At 44.5% G+C, this 21,060-nt stretch overlaps 1 protein-coding gene across 1 annotated transcript; it reads left to right on the top strand.

Moving 5' to 3' along the window:
• The first annotated feature begins 282 nt into the window (after nucleotides 1-282).
• Nucleotides 283-20,855, top strand: col1a1a (collagen, type I, alpha 1a). Its single transcript, XM_079232839.1, has 49 exons — nucleotides 283-504; nucleotides 2,566-2,757; nucleotides 3,450-3,472; nucleotides 3,841-3,876; nucleotides 5,182-5,274; nucleotides 6,920-6,988; nucleotides 7,077-7,121; nucleotides 7,599-7,652; nucleotides 7,748-7,801; nucleotides 7,901-7,954; nucleotides 8,050-8,103; nucleotides 8,202-8,255; nucleotides 8,769-8,813; nucleotides 8,902-8,955; nucleotides 9,060-9,104; nucleotides 9,302-9,355; nucleotides 10,032-10,130; nucleotides 10,255-10,299; nucleotides 10,464-10,562; nucleotides 10,910-10,963; nucleotides 11,066-11,173; nucleotides 11,861-11,914; nucleotides 12,051-12,149; nucleotides 12,245-12,298; nucleotides 12,399-12,497; nucleotides 12,624-12,677; nucleotides 12,770-12,823; nucleotides 12,993-13,100; nucleotides 13,192-13,236; nucleotides 13,524-13,622; nucleotides 13,738-13,845; nucleotides 13,997-14,158; nucleotides 14,245-14,298; nucleotides 14,416-14,523; nucleotides 14,648-14,701; nucleotides 15,007-15,060; nucleotides 15,150-15,311; nucleotides 15,570-15,677; nucleotides 16,067-16,174; nucleotides 16,280-16,333; nucleotides 16,866-16,973; nucleotides 17,116-17,169; nucleotides 17,278-17,385; nucleotides 17,477-17,530; nucleotides 17,657-17,764; nucleotides 17,932-18,211; nucleotides 18,327-18,517; nucleotides 18,657-18,899; nucleotides 19,201-20,855. The coding sequence occupies exons 1-49, from the start codon at nucleotides 423-425 to the stop codon at nucleotides 19,345-19,347; spliced, it is 4,344 nt and encodes a 1,447-aa protein (XP_079088965.1). The 5' UTR covers nucleotides 283-422; the 3' UTR covers nucleotides 19,348-20,855.
• The last annotated feature ends 205 nt before the right edge of the window (nucleotides 20,856-21,060 follow it).

Genomic DNA, 21,060 nt, shown 5'->3' with positions numbered 1-21,060 from the left:
CCTCTGATCCCAACTCCCTTCTGCTGTGGAATTACAGAAGGAGGGACCTGCTGGCTTTTTTTCTTCTTCTTTTTCTCTCTCTGTTCTACTGTTTTTTTTGTTTTTTTCCCTTTCTTTGAAGGAGGGGTCCATTCTTGTCTTCCCTAAACGCGCAGCAGCAGCAGCGGCGGGGTAAGGAGGGTGCGTCCCCAGTTCGTCCAGGCCACCCCGGCACCTCCCAGTTCTTCAGGCTCCCATATAAAAACCCCAGCGAAAAGTGAGTGTAGGCAGTAGGGAGTTTTCTGCTGGGGTCAGGAGGATTGTGAACAGACGAGCGGACCCTGCCCCAAAAACAGTGTATGAGTGGAGTGTAGCAGCAAGAGAAAACATCCCCGGCATTTTTTTTTTCCTCAGAGAGTCTGCATGTCTGGTGGCATCTAGACATGTTTAGCTTTGTGGATTTGAAGCTCGCGCTGCTGCTCGGCGCAGCAGTGCTCTTGGTCAGGGCGCAGGGCGAAGACGACCGTAAGTCTCATCACTGTTTGCTGGAGCTTCTCAACCTCCCCCACTCCTTTCTTTTTCTACTGGTTTTTAAAAGTGGATTTTCTTTCTTCATGGGTGGACGGCTGCCGAGATCTTAGACAGGGATGAGAAGAAAGGAAAAAAAAGTTTGAAGTAGAAGTAGGAACTTTGATGCTTGCTGCACCTTTTGTTTCCACTAGAAAGATAAGATGGATAGATGGAGGAGCTTCTGCAGCTTGCAGTCTAAACAGTACAGGGTGTACGTAATGCATTGGGCATCTCAAGAAGGCCCCCTCTCCCTCTCTCCCTCTCTCCTTGCGTTTGTCTATGTCTCTCTACCCCTCCACCCCCACCCCTGTGCATGATGCAGAGCGAGTTGCTGCAGGTTTTTTCCAGGCTTTTCCTCCAGGCGAGGCTTTCTCCAATAGCAGAAATGGATGTTTTCTCCACCCCCCTCCCTTCAAAAAAAGCTGTATTTTCATGAAAAAACATTAGCTTTTTTTCAGGACTTAACAAAGCCAGAATGTCTTTTGGCATTTCATTAATTTGACACCCTTAACCAGTCTGCCTGCCAAATGTTGATCCCAGCCTGAAAAGCTAGTAAACTATACGGTTGTGGATGTAAGACTTGCTTCCAGTGAGGTAGTGAGGGTAGAGCTTTCCTCAGGCCTTGGTTGATGGGGCAGAGTCAGTCACTGCCTCAAGCCAAGTGTCGAGTTGGCCAGGTGAGCGATTGAGAGAGGCGCATAGGGAGTGAGTTGGGCCACCTGAAACATTTGACCTTCTCAGCCTGAGCAATATTTCACTTGGTGACCTTTGTGTGAGGGTTTACAAAACCTCAGATGTCATTCCAAAAGAGAGTTGGGGGTCAGTGAAGCGGGCGTGAACGAAGGCCTCTGTCGGTGTTGAGACACAAACCTATTCTTCTCTTGAAAGAAGACAAAGAAAATCAGCTCTGGAAAACCAAAAGCCAAGGAGCTGAAATTCTATTTTTCCAGATGTTCCAGTTGTCTGGAAAGGACTTGGCTGCCTGTCTAACGTAGATGCTGTTTGACCCCCGTGAACGGTCTCACAGCGCCACCCAGAGGCTTCACTCCGCAACTGCGGACACATCTGGCCGCCACGTCCTCTCCACACCGCCTCCTTTTTTTCTCCCTCCTCCTCCTCCTCCTCTTCGTCTTTCCGCTTTTTTTCCTTTTCCTCTAATTGCAAACACATGCAGACCGAGTTTCCACCAGCTGCTGCCAAAGTCTGCAGCGAAGTCTCTTTTCCCTTCTGAGCTCAGCACTTTGGCATGCTGTGGGACACTTGGAGCCCCTAAAGGGAGCCCCCGCTTGGGTTTAGTTTTGCTGAGAAAAGGCCACAGCAGCGGCGCGATGCAGCTGCAAGTTGGAAAATGTGACTTTGAGTCAGAGCAGGGGGAGCGATCTGTGTTCTGATTGTTGTTAAAGGGAAATGATATCACGCAGGGACACGTTGGGTCCAATGCCTCTTTTTGCCGATGCAACTTGTGATGCACGTCGGCGCCCTCTCTGTCACCTCATTCTGGCCTCTCTCTCTCTGGTGTTATTATGAGGCCAAACCGTCCAAACCTTTCACAACATTTACTTCTCCCGCTGGATGTTTCCATGTAACTGTTTAAATTATTTCCTCGGTTTCCCGTTCATGACTTTTGTGTCAATGCATCAATTCTTTTAAATTATTCTTTTGAATGTGAAGTTCTTGAAAACGTTAGATGTTGAGATACACTGAACACCCGAGTATATTAACAAGGTCATAACAATACTTGTTTATAAAGTTATAAACAAAAACTATATGTTCTTAATATTTATATTTATTATTATCAAAATCATATTCTAATATATTCTTCCGTGATGAGATTTATACTTTTTTTCGAAAATGTGTTAAAACACAACTATAAGTTGCTGAAAAATTGTGGTATTTTGATATATATTTATCAAATGTAAAAAATGTAATCTATTAAATCTATTTTTAAACTGTTTCAAATACGCCCAAATGTGTCCAGCTGTCTCACCTGTCTCGCTCTCTGTCGCCCCCCATCAGGCACAGGCGGAAGCTGCACCTTGGACGGACAAGTGTTTGCAGACCGGGACGTGTGGAAGCCTGAGCCATGCCAGATCTGTGTGTGCGACAGCGGCACGGTGATGTGCGATGAGGTCATCTGCGAGGACACAACTGACTGCCCCAACCCCGTCATTCCCCACGACGAGTGCTGCCCCATCTGCCCCGATGACGGTACTGCGCCCCCTCAACTCCTCCGTCCTCGGTCTTTCGTTACATGATTTTTATGCTCTCCGGAATTCTGTTTTGTTATTTAATTTCCTCTTGTTCGTATTTATTGTTCGCCTTTTTTACTCACAAAAGAGGCAAATCCAGAACATTGAAACATTTCTAGTCTGGCCTTACCTCCTTTCACATTTGGCTCTAAAATAACCAAATGCCCATTATCTCCACACATACACACGCACACACACAGACACACACACAAGCACATCCTTGAACATTGATCTTTGTGAGGACACTCATGGACATATTGCTAAGCTAAACCTAATTCCAACCTGAACCCTCAAACGGGCCTTTTCCGTCCCAAAGTGAGGACTGTCCTCCAAATGTCCTCCCTCTGAAGGTCTAGAACTCAAATTGGTCCTCACAAAGATAGCTGAACAAGAAAACACAAACTTGGTCCTCACATAGTGAGCAGCAGTCCTCACAAAGATAGTTGAACAAGAACGCACAACAGTGGTCCTAACAAAGATCACTGTCCTCACAAAGATAGCTGTACAAACACACACATACACACACATTCATTCTCATCCAGCACCAGATGCACAGTCCCCTCTCTGGCTATAAGAACATCTGCCTCTTCTACTTTTGCTTGTGTTTTGTTTCATAATCCAATTTTCATAATCTGTGTTTTCTCTCTACAGGCTTCCAGGAGCCTCAGGTTGAGGTAAATATTGATTATTGCATTGATCACCAACCATTTATTGATCGCTCTAAATTGTAAATAATCACAAATACTATATTTCATTGAAAAATAAATACTTCAGTTTGATATACCTATTGATTGTAGTATTGTTTATTGATTGAGTGATGATTAGGACATATGATAACCAAGTGGAAGATGACAATTATTCAACAAAATCTTTAGATATTGTTAATTGGCTCATATCAGATACAATTAGTTGATCATTATCTGTATTACATCACTTATTGATTCAATCAGATACATCAATAATCATGTGAATCATATTTAGATATATAAATTACACAGTTCTGTTTAATCACAATATTTTTTACTGTTTTCTTTACTCACAGGGACCCAAGGGAGAACGTGGACCCAAGGGAGAGAGGGTAGGTTCACACACTTATCAATTCTCCTGATTTCTGATCACCACGTGGTGCGTTCACTGACTGCCACTCTGAGCAGATTCCTGTGTGTTTATGATGGAGTTGGAGCTGCTGTACACTGCTGGGCCGGAATTAAAAAAGCGTACTTACATCATAGTAGAGAAGAGTTCGAAGTGAAACGGAAATGGCATCAGGTCTGATTGACAAATAGCATTTAAACATTGTTTTTGCAAAGTAACTACTGTCATCAAGTACACGGAATAATGTAAAAGCCCCTGAACATAGCAATACTAAAGTAAATAATACATATACATCCTTAAAACTGCACTCTTTTTACTTTGCCGCATTCACCTCTGAATCATGTCAAAGTATCTTGTTTCTAGAAACCACTGTGACACAACAAAGTAGATTAAGGGGAAATAATGTGCGTTAGCGGCGTTCATCATTAACTGAGAGCAGTGAAAAGATCCGTGACTGAAGACATGCAGAGGTCAAGTTCAGACACGCAGAGTGAGGAGTTTGTTTGGTTGAAGGAAAGTTAGAAACTGCGAGAAAGAGTCAGATTTCAGCCAAGCACGTTAAGTATTTTCATAGAGAAAACTCAAAATGAATGTCAACAAAATGTCTTATATTGAAAAAATTAAAATAAAGCTGCATTTGGGATTGCTTTTGCAGTGGTGATGCCACTCTTTACAGTTTATTTTTGATAATTTGCAATATCTTTGGTTTCGGTTTGGTTTCGGTTAGCTCACCTACAGTAAATAAATAAATGTGTTATTACAATATAAAATCATATTCTTATCTAATTCTGAGTTTTCAGTAATGCTTATTGTAATGTATGTATGTATGGTATTATGTAATATGTAGAGTTCATTTATTTTGAGGTTTGTTTAACAAAATGTGTAGTGCCCTATGCAAGTGTCAATGGCAGGTCTTACCCACTTTCTGTATCCTGCTTGTCACGTGACCGCCAGTCCATTCCTGGTTGGTTACATGGTCAGTCTCCCAGGGGAGTAAACTGCACCTCCTCCAGGTTTAATGCCGCTTTCACCACTACATGGAGCAAGTGAGCCTGCCAGGACACACATAGGAAATTAAAGATAATACCCAAAGATCCATTCTGATATTGTAACAAGAGTACAGGCAGTCATATGTTTGGGGGTTAAACAATCAAAACCAAAATCAAACAGTGGATGTTTTAGTCCTTTTTTTCTCTGAGTGCGTTTACCATCCAGACGATCATTTAGTCTGACCCTAGAGTCTGACCCCTTCTTTCTTTCTTTCTTTCTCTCCTCTCCCAATCTGCAGGGTAATCCCGGTCCCGCTGGTAACGACGGTAACCCCGGCCAGCCCGGCTATCCCGGACCTCCCGGCCCCCCTGGACCCCCCGGCCTCGGTGGAGTAAGTTGTAGATTTATTTTTTATTTTTTGGTGTTTTACTCTTTTGGGTCCAAATTTACCAGTCCTAAGCCGACCAAGACCCATGCATTTAGCTCATTTGTTGGACAGAGGTGTCCTATGTCCCTCATTACCCCCCAGCCATAATTCCTATTAGTTCTTCTAGTTTGTTGGATTGCATGCCTATACCACCTCAGTGCTTCTGTTATAAAAAGGATTGGACCAGTATACCAATATGGTGGCTGTGCACTCAGCTTCAGGAAAGGCGGGGATGAGCTGGGAAATCTAACTCCAGTTTCACAGCTAAAAGTCAAGCTTGTCAGTGACGTGTTGGCTTTGGCTTAAAAAATGTGCCTCCGACTTGAAGTTTGGCTTTTTGAGTCTAGGGTCAGAAGGTCAGAAGTTAATTATGGTATATTCTCAAGAAAAGGGAAGCAGAGATGTCCTGGATGCTTGTCAGATCCAATAGTTGATTAGTTTATTGTGTTGAGTGAACACACTTTGCCTACTATACTAATTATGTATAAGTTTATCAACGATGCCGATAGACTGCTCTTTTTTTTTACATTGAGCATGCAAAGCTAACATACCAGAAGCCTCACAATCTAATTAATCATGATTTGATTCAGCTTAGCATCAACTTCCAATCTAATTTATTATACTAAACTAACATGCCCACTGACTCATTGTAGTTTGGTATAAACTTACATTTCCATTAACATTCATTTTAGTTGAAAATATGAGCTAACATTCCCACTTTAATTTGGATTCCCATGTATAATTTGTTATTGCTTCACATGCTAATTAGGCTAAGCTAACATGACATCCCAGTCTAATTTACCATGCTATTGTGGAATATATTGTTGACTAACATGCTTCTTAACCGCGTATTGCCAATAGTATCACAATCTAACTTGGCATGCTATGATTCACTTTCCATTGATTTCTATCCTAAATTAGCATTCTCACCAAACTAAGCTAATCTGATATACCATCCCAGTCTGATTTAGCATGCTTGAGAATTTACCACAAACTCAGCTGAGCGTACACCAACATTAGCCTTGATTAACCTTACCTCATATTGCACTTTCTAAGTAGACTCTGTGGTCCGATCACTTAAGTAGCATCCAAAGAGACTTCACTGAGCTCAACAAATTCCACATCAGCAATAGTAAGAGAGATGAGGTTAAAGGTCGGGGGATGGCCTGGCTGGCAGAGAAGGAAAGGGGACCAAACTGTTTGTTAACACAAAATGATGGGGACATGATATAGCAAAGTAGGAATCTGGCGAGTGAGTAGAGCATTTATACATTTTATACATTTGTCAGAAACCGGCTGGGGCAGACCAAACTGCACTTTGATATTGAATCTGACATGTTTTGTTTCTGGTTGCTTCTGTGTGAATGTTTTTTTCCAGGATTAAGACATAATTGAGGATGCATTACTAGGGGAGTGTGTAGAGGTAACAAATACACTTACAAAGCAAGGGAAATGGGTCTGGTTTATAACAAATGTGTGAAAATGTTTTACATATAATGGGCATGAAAATAAAAAAATAAGGGTATTTTATTCATGTCATTGAAATGTTAAAGCTTTTTAGAAAATGTATTGGATTGAAATATTTATAGCTCTGTTTTTGTTTTTCCAGAACTTCTCCCCTCAGATGTCTGGTGGCTACGATGATAAATCTCCTTCCATGCCTGTTCTTGGACCAATGGTAAAACACACACACACACACACACACAATCATTTCACCATCAATCATGGAAATGGTATATCTGACCTAGCCTCTGTTTGATTGATAGGGCCCAATGGGACCCCGCGGACCCCCCGGATCTCCCGGTTCAAGCGTAAGTATGCCGCTTCCTTCTTCTTCAACGCAAACTGTTTTATAGTTGAAGCTGGGAGGATAGGGGAGGAGATGGCACGTGCCCCCTCATACATCATGACATCACCTATAACATCCCTACCCATTGGTGCCCAGTTAGCACAAAGCCAGCATCAAGCTCTTATCGCACTCCAGCTATCTTAACTAGCTTAATTTAGATGAGTGTGCGCGTTACAGCCTCGGAAAAAAATACCAGTAAAACACTCACTAAAATTACAATTTTTCGGCACCAGGAAGGCTCATTCAAACCTTTAAGCTAGTCGGTTAGCTTGAGGCTTTTTAGTTTCACCACAGTAAATCTGTGAGCGTAGTTGAAGGACCCATGCTTTACAATAACTTGGTTGGATTTACGCCTAATAGAGATTGTTGTCAATTAATTTGTACATTGTCGGCGGTGTAAGTGTAGTATTGATGGTGTTTGATGTGTCTCTACCTGCAGGGACCTCAGGGATTCACCGGCCCCCCTGGTGAGCCTGGAGAGGCTGGACAATCTGTGAGTATTAGGAACATATTGAAACAGATATACACCTGAATTGCACCTCGGTAGCCTGTGGTCATTCTCACCTCGGTGTGTGTCTTTCTCTGCAGGGTGCCATGGGACCCCGTGGCGCCGCCGGCCCCTCTGGAAAGAACGGAGAGGATGTAAGTCGACTGGATCTGCACATATTCACCATCTCCAAACTTAAAGTGAAAAATTGTTGACTTACTCAATGTGTTCATCCCCTTTACTCTTTCTCTTAGGGTGAGTCTGGCAAGCCTGGTCGTGGTGGCGAGCGTGGACCCTCCGGCCCACAGGTAAGTCGGCGTGGCGGTGTAATTCCTATTCCTAGTGAAAAAGAAAACAAAGCCATGATAGATAGACAAATTAAAATCTCTTTTCTTTCCCCCAGGGAGCTCGTGGTTTCCCAGGAACCCCTGGTCTGCCCGGCATCAAGGGACACAGAGTGAGTCAGAACTTGCGACAACCCGTTCAACAAATAAATGTTATGGTATCTCCTATAACTATGGACCTAATCTGTTGCTATGTCTCCCATCTCTGTAGGGATTCAGTGGTCTGGATGGTGCTAAGGGAGACAGTGGCCCCGCTGGTCCCAAGGTGACTGCCCCTCTTTGATACCTCGCTCCTCAGTGTAGAAAAATGCAGATTTTGCAGCACAAACGGTGGCGGAAGTGATAGAAGTACTGGTTGTAACAGAGTGACTAATAGCAATGGGGACAGTAGTCGCAGTACTAGAACATGTAGTGGAAGTACTCGCTAAAGTTAATGTTGTCCTCCAGTGACATTCAGAAGAGACAGATTTTTTTTAAAGAAACATAGCTACAGAAGCTAAGATATCCATACTTTAGCCCCTAAAAGTGGCTAAACTTGTCTCCTATGTGTCCCAAAATGCAACCAGTTGCATCTTTTCTTTAGACCTACCAACTCCATGTACCCAGTTAGTAAGTTTTTAGTTGTGGTCACAGTTGTGTACAACTAGTGGTAACAGCCATATTGCCTAGTTATTGGCTAGCAGTAGCCATATTGGCTAGTTACATTAATATTGACAAACGATGCTACGGTTTCTATCATTCTCATCCCTCACCTGTCTGTGTATTTATGCATGTTTAGGGAGAGTCTGGAGCCTCCGGTGAGAACGGAACTCCTGGTGCTATGGTGAGTAAAACAATCATCCCCATCTATGCCAGGTAGTTGCCATCTTGAGTTTTGGATAGCTGACTTACTCTTTGTGTCTCTGTTTCAGGGACCCCGTGGTCTGCCCGGCGAGAGAGGTCGCAATGGAGCTTCTGGAGCTGCTGTGAGTCCACACACCCGCACATAATCTTACTCATACTTTAATCGACCAGCCAGTCGGTCAATGAACAGATCAACTAATCAATAATGTTTGTTTGTGTGCTGCAGGGAGCTCGTGGTAACGATGGTTCTGCTGGTTCTGCCGGACCTCCCGTGAGTCTTTCACTTTACAGAACAACCATGTTCGTCCTTCAGTAGCAATTTTGAATGTACAACTTCAAGTGCCACTAGTTGTTTAATTAAAACCCCAGGGGGATTCTCAGATAGTAAGAAAACAAATTCTGCATTGGCTGTGATGGATGCATCTGCTCCATTTGCCTGAACCTGTTTGTCTTATTGTTTGCTCCCAGGGTCCCACTGGCCCCGCTGGATCTCCCGGATTCCCCGGTGGCCCTGGATCAAAGGTACGACGACGGCCATTATGATAAGCCTCCATTTAAAACAAAATATTTTTCATCTTCAACATCTTCCTTAATCTCTCACAGCTTTCACCATCCAAAACAACACCAGATGTATCTTATTTCCTCTACTTTTCTCTTCTTATAAGAGCTCGCAGCAGTCTAGAAAGTTGCTAACATATGTGACCGTTGATGTGATCTTTGAACAAGGGTAGCACAGGGTGGAGGGGGGGGGGGGTCATACAAGGTCATCCAAGCTGCACAGGAATTATGTTCCATGTCCCTATTTCATACTACATACTAAGTCTAAGCATCTTAAGGGTTTGGAGTTGCGTGCGAAAAGTAATCGAATAATTATAACTAACAATATGTATATTCAATTTGCCTTTTTCTTGAGAGCACTGATGGACACTATTGACTATTGAGTAATAATATATTTATTGTATGAACTTGAAAAGTAGTAGTAGTATTTAGTAATTCTGTATACTGAACACGGTGTAAGACCAAAATATAGCCCCTGTTCTTCCACTTCATATTTAAGTACCAACATAATTTGCCCTTTTCTTCTATGATACTGATTTAATCATCCCTCTACGAGTCTTCCACCTTGACAAAATCGCAGCCTCAATTTTGCTTTGGACATTGACACGGCTGGCTGCTCTTTGTTTCCCCCTCTACCCAGGGTGATGCAGGACCTCAGGGTACACGTGGATCCGAAGGCCCCGCTGGATCCCGCGGCGAGCCCGGTAACCCCGGACCTGCTGGCCCCGCTGGAGCCTCTGTAAGTACAATCAGCGACCCCTCTATGATGGACTGTACAGGTTCTAGATAAGATCACCTGATTTTAGATCCTTCCTAAGAATCTTCTGGTCAATATAAATCTCTTCCCTTCTTTCTCCTATCAGGGAAACTCTGGAGCTGATGGAGCTGCTGGAGTTAAGGGTACCCCCGTAAGTATCTCTCTCATCACATTTACCTCATGAGCATGACAGGGCTGAGGATTCAAATCCCTTCCCGGCTCAAAAAGGTGTTGTTTCATAGTCGCATAGCCTCAGAGACGGGCAGCGCAGCATGATGTGACCGTGTTGCTGTTGTGTGTTGCCGCCCCCTGCAGGGTGCTGCCGGAGTTGCCGGAGCTCCCGGTTTCCCCGGACCACGTGGACCTCCAGGACCTCAGGGTGCTGGTGGTGCACCCGGAGCCAAGGGTAACACTGTGAGTAAAGCTTTCTCAGAAAATACTAACCAACGGCAACATTTTTATTTTCTGTCTAGTTTCTGTCGCCTCAAATGGACACAATTAGAAATAGTAATTAATTCCAAACATACTGAAGTAAAAGTAAAACTGCTAAAGTAAAGAAAGTAAACATTGTTTTACTTTAGTTTTGTTGAAGTATTCTTTTTTTGTTGACGGCTATTTGTCTATTTTTATTCTTATTTGTAATTGAGATCCATCTCAGTAATTGATTATTTGTTTGTTTGTTTGATAGATTTTGACGACTGATGTCAGTTGTTGAATTGATATTGTTTGTTTATGTTTGCTTATTTGCTCGTATCCCCCAGGGCGACGTCGGTGGCCCAGGAGCCAAGGGAGAGTCTGGTGCCAAGGGAGAGGCTGTAAGTTGAAGTTCACCACAGACGGAGCAGAGCATAGCTCCGTAATATACACGTGTACAAATAAACGTTCCATCTCTTATGCCATTCGTGTGTGTTCTCCAGGGTGTTGCAGGAATTGCTGGAGCCCCAGGACCATCCGGTGAGGAAGGCAAGAGAGGATCCAGAGGAGAGCCTGGTGTTGCAGGAGGCCGTGGAGCTCCTGGAGAGCGAGTAAGCAGCTCACTTTTCACTATAAGATACTGTATACTGTGATATTCTTTAATATTAAGTGTAACTGGTAAGGAAAGAGATTAAGTTGCCCTTTGGTGGTGTTGTCTTAGTTTAAAAAGAGAAACAATCATAGCTGGTCAGTGCAAATATGATTATCTTATTAATGTTATGAATATAAAAATAAAGAAATAGGTTGTAATATGATCTACCCATATAATACCAGCATACATAGTGTAGGCCACAAATGATACAGACGCCCTTTCGGCATAACAGGACCATCTAAATACACTCTCTAGTGCCCCCTGCAGGCCAGAAAGATGAACTGTAAATGCAGGATCAGAGCATCATTCCCAGATATTTGGAAACATTATTACTATCACAGTATTTTACATGTATTGTGCATAGAATGCTGCCAGGAAGTGACATGTTCATGTCTCAACAACAATTGCTTCCTGAGCCTTCATGATCTGACCCACAATGCATCATACCTCACAGTAAAAAAAACTTATCTTTTTAAACAGTTTAGACAATACAATTTCAGTTATTAACTAATATATTGTTGACATGGACTTACTTCATGGAAAAGGACAGGATATATTAAGAACATAGTAATTGAACATTCCTGTCTAGATACGGTGCCTACAGTGTTGATCATACAGCTAAGCAACATGTGCTTGATTCTCTCAGGGTGCCCCTGGTGGTCGTGGTTTCCCTGGATCTGATGGCGCCGCTGGAGCCAAAGTGAGTAAAAAACATAAACACACACAGATGATACGTCCCTCTATTCCTCTTACAATCATGGAGATAATTCCAATCAGATTTGATTTAACTAATCTTTGCCTTTCTACCTCTGTTCTCTCTTTCTCCCACGTCATAGGGTGCTAATGGCGAGCGTGGTGTCCCCGGTGTTCTTGGACCTAAAGGTTCAACCGGTGAATCTGGCCGCACTGGTGAGCCTGGTTTGCCCGGAGCTAAGGTGAGATTCCCTACTATCTGCCCGTCGGATAATTGCCAGCAACATCATTTATTCACTTCACAGGCGGTCCTCTGACCTCTGATCTTTGTTCGTAGGGTATGACTGGTAGCCCTGGCAGCCCTGGACCCGATGGCAAGATGGGACCCGCTGTAAGTTCACGCTCAGGACAATATATTTGATCTTTATCTCATCAAAACCCAGACATGTTGCATTTAATTAAATGTATCCTTCATTAATCCTCCTCAACAGGGAGCCACAGGACAAGATGGCCGCCCCGGACCCCCTGGCGTCGTTGGCGCTAGAGGCCAGCCTGGAGTCATGGGATTCCCTGGAGCCAAGGGAGCTGCTGTGAGTAATGGGTCTCAACTGACAACTCAAAAGTGTTGTGGATCATTTGTTTCTGACTCTTTAAGTCAGTAGACTGCTGGAAAGTAGGCATCCCTGCTAATAGTGCTCTTCTACTCCTGTCTATAGGGTGAGGGTGGAAAGTCTGGCGAGAGAGGAGTAATGGGACCCACTGGCGCACTTGTAAGTTTTCTACACTTTGTTTCTCTTTGAATCCACTATACTTTAATGTTTTCTGAACTTGTGTGTCTGAAAGCTACCATCTCTCTACCCAGGGTGCCCCAGGAAAGGACGGTGACGTTGGTGCTCCAGGCCCCTCTGGACCTGCTGTACGTAAAACACACACACACACACACACGTCCACATTGACACCCACCTCATAAGCCTTGATGGTCTCTCACTACAAACTACACTTTAAAGCTACCGACAAGGTGTGCCCACACTATGCTTTACTCCTGGCCCCATTCTGTTGGCTCTAACAGTACTTCTCAACCTTAGGGTCCTTCTGGTGAGAGAGGAGAACAAGGACCTGGCGGACCTCCTGGATTCCAGGGTCTCCCAGGACCCCAGGGTGCCGTTGGTGAGAGTGGCAAGCCCGGAGAGCAGGTACTGACTGAGACATGGTTGATTTGAATACCTGATCAACTTGATACTTTCATACTGTGAATTAACATATTAATTGCCTCTGTCTTTCTAGGGTGTGCCCGGCGAGGCTGGAGCATCAGGACCTCCTGGAAATAGAGTAAGTCACATTCCCAGTTCATCAGCAGTCTGCTCCCCACAGCATCCAATAATTAAGCATCTTTGAAGAGTTGTCTAAATCAGTAAATTGTTACTAACCAAGCTACAAACAAAGCTACGTGTTCTTGCTATAGTTTAAACGAACATTGATGTTCGTTCAAACTATGTTGGCAGCTAATAACAGGCAAATGCTGATGGGGTAGGACTAATCATACATGACTCAATACTTCTTTGACCGCTCTTGGAGTTCCTCTTCAAATTCCCTAATGTGCCGTCCCTTCCCCTCAGGGTGACAGAGGATTCCCCGGTGAGCGAGGTGCACCTGGTGTTGTTGGACCTGCTGGTGCCCGTGGATCTGTTGGATCTGCTGGAAACGAGGGTGCTAAGGTAAAGCTCGGGAAATACGAAAGAAAGAAAAAAACTTGATTGTCTATGGAGTTCTCATTGATTTGTTGAGTAACCCTCCTGTTGTTGTTTTATACCCGTTGTTCCTCTTCCCCAGGGAGATGCTGGAGCCTCCGGTTCTCCCGGAGCCCAGGGTCCTCCTGGACTGCAGGGAATGCCTGGTGAGCGTGGAGCTGCTGGCCTTCCAGGACTGAGAGGAGACAGAGTGAGTCGCCACAACAATATTCCTAATACTCCCAGTGTAGGATTAGACACTACTGAATTACCCATATGAGAGGCCCAACTCACACAACACCATCTACAGTAGCTTTCCAGTTTACATATTCCTCACTCCTCCTCTCCATCCAATAACCAAGGGTGACCAAGGAGGCAAGGGTGTTGATGGAGCTCCTGGTAAGGATGGCCCCCGTGGTTTGACTGGACCAATTGGACTTCCCGGATCCGCTGGTTCCACCGGAGACAAGGGAGAGTCTGGCGCACCTGGACCTGTCGGACCTGCTGGAGCTCGCGGAGGCCCTGTAAGTACCTGTCCATCTGTTCTTCTCAAGACCATGAGAGGAAGTTGCTTGAATCTTGTAATCATTGACTGACTCTTCTTTCTCAGGGTGAGCGTGGAGAGTCTGGATCACCTGGACCTGCTGGATTCGCTGGACCTCCTGTAAGTCCCTTCTTCATGAATGTCCTGGCTCCTTTGACTGACTGTTTTTCTTTAGCTTGAAGCTTCAACGCAGAATTTACTGAGCCTCTCTCCCCATCCACCATCATTCCACCACAGGGTGCAGATGGACAGCCTGGTGCTAAGGGAGAGTCTGGAGATAATGGGGCTAAGGGAGATGCTGGTCCCCCCGGCGCTGCTGGACCTACTGGTGCCCCTGGACCTCAGGTTTGTAAAAATTCACACTTCCTTCTAGAAAATCCCATAATTCAGAGTGAACATAAGAAGTTGAGGCTACATTGCCTGGTACTGGTTCTCCGATGTTGACTGACAATTTGTTGTGTCCTTTCAGGGTCCCAATGGAAACAGCGGCCCTAAGGGAGCCCGCGGAGGCGCTGGACCTGCTGTGAGTCACCACTCTTTTTCTCTGTCCTCGTCTTCCTCCAATACATTTTACATTCATGCAGATTTCACCTTCAGATCAGGAGCATCATAAGCAGTAATGTAGTGGTCAGAGGTGAAAGTTCCCATGGACATAGTAAAGAGAGAATTCTGGAGACAATCCACTGTCAAAACATGTTTTTTTACAGATGTATTGTATTGCAAGAAGTCCTTTGTGTATTATTGATCCCTATTTTTCATTGATTACACAAATGTGATACGGCCATTTTTTTTGCCACTGTCAGCTAATTGCCCTCCGTCTGTCCCTAGGGTGCTACTGGCTTCCCTGGTGCTGCTGGCAGAGTTGGACCTCCCGGCCCCTCTGTAAGTCTTCCTCTAATGTTATCAGCACCTATTGTTCCTGTGGCAGGGCCCTTCGATGGTTTTCAGCAATGTTGCGTTCTTCCCTATAGGGCAACTCTGGACCTCCCGGACCCTCTGGACCAGCTGGCAAAGAAGGACCCAAAGGAAACCGTGGTGAGACTGGACCTTCTGGTCGCTCTGGTGAGATGGGTGCTGCTGGACCCCCAGGACCTGCTGGAGAGAAGGGTGGTGCTGGTGGAGATGGATCTCCCGTAAGTTATAGTTAACCAAAAAGAAACTGGAGCCCCTTTCATCTCATTCTATTACATAACTAAATGATTGGTTGCTAACAAAAAACAGCGTGATTTGATTCCAACTAAATTATCCTGTCATAGTTTGTATTAATAAAGTTTCCACATTTTCACTGACAATACACGGACATTATTTCAGATGTTTGTTGCTGTCCCTGCACCTTGTTTTATAATCTCTATAACCTCTTTCACTTTGTCACTCTCTGTCCACCTATGCAGGGAGCTCCTGGTATCCCTGGACCTTCAGGTATTGCTGGACAGCGTGGTATTGTTGGTCTGCCTGGACAGAGAGGAGAGAGAGGTTTCCCTGGCATGCCCGGACCTTCCGTAAGTTCCTGTTATTACTCAATGAACTCTTCGCTACAAAACTACAAACTCAATCAATCAAACAACACTCCAAATCCAGAAATATTAAGTGATCGAAAACCAGTTCTAAATGATGTGACACATTGAAACAAAACCTTCGAGGATGACTTGGAAATACTATTAAATACTGGTTCATTACATGAAAACGCTTAACTCACCTGGCTGCAACAATATGTGAACCCCAGCAAGCAGGAAGCCGATTTTCTCAAATCTATCCTCAATTAAAAGGCACCTTGCTGGCCTGCTGCATTAAAACCTGCAACATTAAACAAGCCCATATAAACTTAAATATATTAGAAAAGTAACTGTAGTTGTTAGGACTGGACTGACTTTGCCCGTGTCACCCGCAGGGAGAGGTTGGAAAGTCTGGACCTTCTGGCCCCGTTGGTGAGCGCGGACCAGGAGGACCCATGGGACCCTCTGGACCGGCTGGAGCCTCTGGTGAGGCTGGACGTGAGGTATGAAGAAACAATTGCAACTTTAACACTAACTATTTATCTGACTTTTGTATATTGGTGTTAGCGTTTTCTAATCAGTTAACCTGCTTTGTGTTTGTGTTTTAGGGAAGCCCCGGAAACGAGGGATCAACTGGTCGCGATGGACCTGCTGGACCTAAGGTGAATTCTAATTACATAATCACAAAGTCACCAACACCAGATGGATTACTAAACAGGCCTACTGGGCCCAGGCCCTGGGGCCCAAAGTGTCAGAGGCCCCCCTGGCCTTCAGCTACAAAATGTAAACTCAAAGATACGTACCAGACAGGACGAGACTCAAAATGACCACAAAGAAACAAATCCGAAGAGACACAAAACGACTAAAGAGATGCAAAACAGCTCCAAAAGGACAAGAGAAGACTCAACTATTAAATGGGGCAAAATAACCACTAAGAGACACACAAGGAATACAAAGAGAAATAGGACTACTACAAAGAAATACAAAATTAATACAAATACAATACAAATTACCACATAGACACAAAACTACAGAGATATGTAACAATTACACTTGCCTCATAGTCCACCCATGGTCAGGGTGAACAGTTATTTGGTTATATATGTGCCTTTTTTACCACAGCAGCTTGTAAGGAATTCTTTGAGATTCAAATTAATGCTGATGAAATAACATTATTTTGTGTTTGCATTTTAGGGAAACCGTGGTGAGAGCGGCCCAGCTGGAGCCGCTGGTGCCCCTGGACCCTCTGGAGCCCCCGGACCTGTTGGACCCGCTGGAAAGAATGGTGACCGTGGAGAGACTGTGAGTGACACAACTCAGTTTAGTCATTGTGCTTTCTCTTCAGTTTACAGTACAGCACATGTTGATGGAAAATAGCCAAATAATATAAGAGCTACCGTAACCTACCATAACCTTTACATCAAACTGTTTTCGTATGCGTCAGGGACCTAGTGGCCCCGCTGGCTCTGCTGGCCCTGCTGGACCTCGTGGCCCTGGGGTAAGTAACAACATTAGCACCATTGATAAAAACAAACAATAAACTTGATGAAACGGCATTCAAATGAAGGCTAAACAACGCTCTTCATCTGATTTTTCACCCTAACAGGGAGCTCCTGGACTTCGCGGAGACAAGGGAGAGAATGGAGAGAATGGAGAGAGAGGCATGAAGGGACACAGAGGATTCACTGGCATGCAGGGATCTCCTGGACCAGCTGTATGTCACTTCACACTCACATCTACACATATATAACATAAACAACATACGCACTTTAATTCTAACCCCTGTTTTTATACTGAACCCATAGGGATCTAATGGAGAGCAAGGGCCCGCTGGTTCTGCCGGACCTGCTGGACCTAGGGTGAGTTAACACATCACACAATCTTTGCTTGGAGAAGTTTTAGGTGTTTTGCATTTTAATATTTCGTGAGATATCTCAGTGTTTGGAGGGACTTTGACATTGACTTTCCCTTTATGCTCTTTACAGGGACCAACTGGATCTGCTGGATCTGCCGGTAAGGATGGTATGACTGGCCTGCCTGGACCCACTGGACCTCCTGGCTCTCGTGGACGTTCTGGAGAGATGGGACCTGCTGTAAGTCTAGCTGTCTAACTATCCATCCACTCCTCTGTCTTTTTACTTTGTGTCTTTTAACTGAGGGAAAATAGAGGTTGTGGTTTCCTAGGAGCACCACAAAGCTTCTACGAGCACTGAAATAACCAACTTCTTATCTTCCTCCTCTTGCCCTTCTTCTCTCTCAGGGTCCTACAGGAGCTCCTGGACCCCCCGGAGCACCTGGTGCCCCTGGTGGCGGATTTGACCTCGGCTTCATTTCCCAGCCTCAGGAGAAGGCCCCCGATCCCTTCCGCATGTTCCGCGCTGATGACGCTAACGTTCTCCGTGACCGCGACCTGGAGGTGGATGGCACCCTGAAGAGCCTGAGCCAGCAGATCGAGCAGCTCCGCAGCCCTGACGGAACCCGCAAGAACCCCGCCAGAACCTGCCGCGACCTCAAGATGTGCCACCCTGACTGGAAGAGCGGTGAGTTTTTACCCAGCAGTGGTGGATTAATCCAACTGTAGAGGAGGATTGAATAATCTAAATAAGCATACTGGATTTTTCTGAACTTTTCCTCTTCTGACACCTTGTTCTCCAGGCCAGTACTGGATCGACCCTGACCAAGGCTGCACTCATGATGCCATCAAGGTCTACTGCAACATGGAGACCGGAGAGACCTGCGTAACCGCAACTCAGCCCGAGGTCGCCAAGAAGAACTGGTACATGAGCAAGAACATCAAGGAGAAGAAGCACGTCTGGTTCGGAGAGGCTATGACCGATGGCTTCCAGGTAAATATGCTGAACCAACCAAACAGAGTACTTACTCACTCCAAACCCATCCCTACCTGCCTTCTCTTAGGTAAACTTATATCTCTCCACTTCTTATCCCTCAGTCAGTAATGTCTCCCCCTTCCTCTCTCCTACACAGTTTGAGTATGGCAGCGAGGGCTCTACACCACAGGATGTCAACATCCAGCTGACCTTCCTGCGTCTCATGTCCACTGAGGCAACCCAGAACATCACCTACCACTGCAAGAACAGCGTCGCCTACATGGACGCCACCGTCGGCAACCTCAAGAAGGCCCTGCTCCTCCAGGGCTCCAACGAGATCGAGATCAGAGCCGAGGGCAACAGCCGCTTCACCTACAGTGTCCTGGAAGATGGATGCACGGTGAGAAAAACTTGACACGTTCATGCCAATCCCACTGACAGCTGTGTGAGCTTCAAATGCTAAAACTTCAAAGTTTGGAATGACCAGTAGTTTTAGCACACTTAAAAGTAAAATACTCATGTTATACACTAAGTAGTGCTTCAAACATGCATGCTCGCTACTGTATCTAGTCTTGCGGTTTATGGGATTTGAACAAAAGTTCATACAGAATGGGGAGACATTTTCAAATGTCCATGGTTAACTATGCAGCGGCCAATTTGAATGATGATTCTAACTTCCTTTTCTTCTTCTCTCCCTCCAGTCACACACCGGTACATGGGGCAAGACAGTCATCGACTACAAGACATCGAAAACATCTCGCCTGCCCATCATTGACATCGCTCCTATGGACGTTGGTGCTCCAGACCAAGAGTTTGGCCTTGAAGTTGGACCCGTCTGTTTCTTGTAAAAAGAGAAATCTGGACTTGAAATTGTTGTGTGTGTGTTTGTGTTTTATTTTTTCTAGCAGTCATCTCTCTCTAAAAAAAAAGCCCACCAAAACATTTCTCTAATGCCATTTTTTCTGAAAAATCTGACCCCTCGCTCCTGATTCTACGAATTTCCATTCGGCCATTGTTCTGATGGTCCACTTTGCCTAAAACCTGCACTTCAACAAGATGCCGGCGATGCGGCGGAATCTGCATCGTCGCGTTTGGGACCACTACTTTTTTTTTCATTCCTGACTCTTGGTTTTTTTTGTTTTTTTTTACCATCACCAACACCAAGGATCCTGTAGAGAAGACATTTTGTTTCACTGGCAACAAGAAAATAATATATGCTTCTGTAAAGTGTAAAAAAATTGACTTCCCCTCTTCATCCAGCCATACCAGGCCTCTCGGGAGTTTACAGAAACACACAGGTGACTTTTGTATTTTTATACACCACTGTGGCGAGAGGAACGAAAGGACAGTCCCCAACAGACAGAACCCAATTGCTTTGTACCACGTTTCAGGTGTTGATGAATAAACGGTGAAACTGACAGTCATGTTTGTCTCTGTTGTTCTGCCCCCCCGCCCCCTATCAAGTCAACCTGCCACAGACATCACTGACAACTCCCATCCGCTGATTTTGTGGCTGTTGTGATTTGTTTGTTGTTGCTGTCTTGTTTGTTCCTTTCTATTACTCCCTTTCTTTCTTTTTTTAAGAAAAGTCACATTAAAACCACCAGCAGAGAAACATGGGTTCCAACCTCTTTTTTGAAAGAAAAAAACTATCCTATGGCTACCTCAGAAATGCAAGGAGTATCAGCTGTACATAAAAGAAAGGGGGCCCAGTGTTTGTGAAGTGAAGCCTGCGGTAGTTTTGGCGTTCGTTGGGGTAGTCGACTTTTACCAACACTTTAGCAGAAGTGAAAACAGCTAAAACTTCAGGTGCTATTGTTTCTTTGAGGTCTCCTGGCTGTCAGTAAGACTATACTGTTGTGTAATGTTAAGGTCACTCTGGCGTGGCAGGGCCCTCTTGGTGCTAAAACAAAAGTACAGTTTTTTTACTCTTGGCGTCCAGAATGAGACAGACTTCTTCTCTCTGCACAAAAACTCTCTTGAGTTGAAAGTGAAGAACAGATCCGCATTTCTTGGTTTCGTGTTTTTAAATCCCCACCTCCATCTCTTTTGTCCTTCAAAAAGAATCCCCCCCCACACCCTCTTTATTCACACATCAGTTGTAGTTTGTTTCTTGTTTTCTTGTGCGAAGGGTGAATTTTCACAAAAAAAGAAAAATTGGAGATTTAAGTTTATTTTTTTCAAACAATGCACAGAAAGAGAGCCATCAGGAAGGAGTTTGTGAGAAAATGCAGACAGATACACCCATGGGGGGAAAATACCACACAAATCTGTACCTATTTTGTATATGTATAATAAATTGAGATGTTTTTAATTATTTTGAATGCTGAAATAAAGCATGTTAAGTGGTCTGACATTTGAATTCTGCCTAATTCCCTGAATGACTCACTGACTGCCCCGTTAGGACTTGAATTAAAGCATCTTTCTTTCTTCTTCTTCTTTTACCGATTCACCAGTTGTACGGTGATTTGATCTGGGAGATTAATGCAAACTCTCAGAAATTCTTGCTCAATCTCTTGGATGGGCTTATCCTAATTGAGACAGAGCCTGTGAGTGTGTGG

This window comes from Taurulus bubalis, assembly GCF_910589615.1.
Source record: "Taurulus bubalis genome assembly, chromosome: 17".
Lineage (NCBI taxonomy): Eukaryota > Metazoa > Chordata > Actinopteri > Perciformes > Cottidae > Taurulus > Taurulus bubalis.
This window is presented reverse-complemented; position numbering and strand designations above follow the sequence as displayed.

Coding starts and splice junctions, on each gene's coding strand:
- col1a1a (XM_079232839.1), top strand. CDS start 423: ATGTTTAGCTTTGTGGATTTGAAGCTCGCGCTGCTGCTCGGCGCAGCA. Junction 10,131..10,254: donor CTGGCCCCGCTGGAGCCTCT/GTAAGTACAATC, acceptor TTCTCCTATCAG/GGAAACTCTGGAGCTGATGG. Junction 18,518..18,656: donor CTATGACCGATGGCTTCCAG/GTAAATATGCTG, acceptor TCTCCTACACAG/TTTGAGTATGGCAGCGAGGG.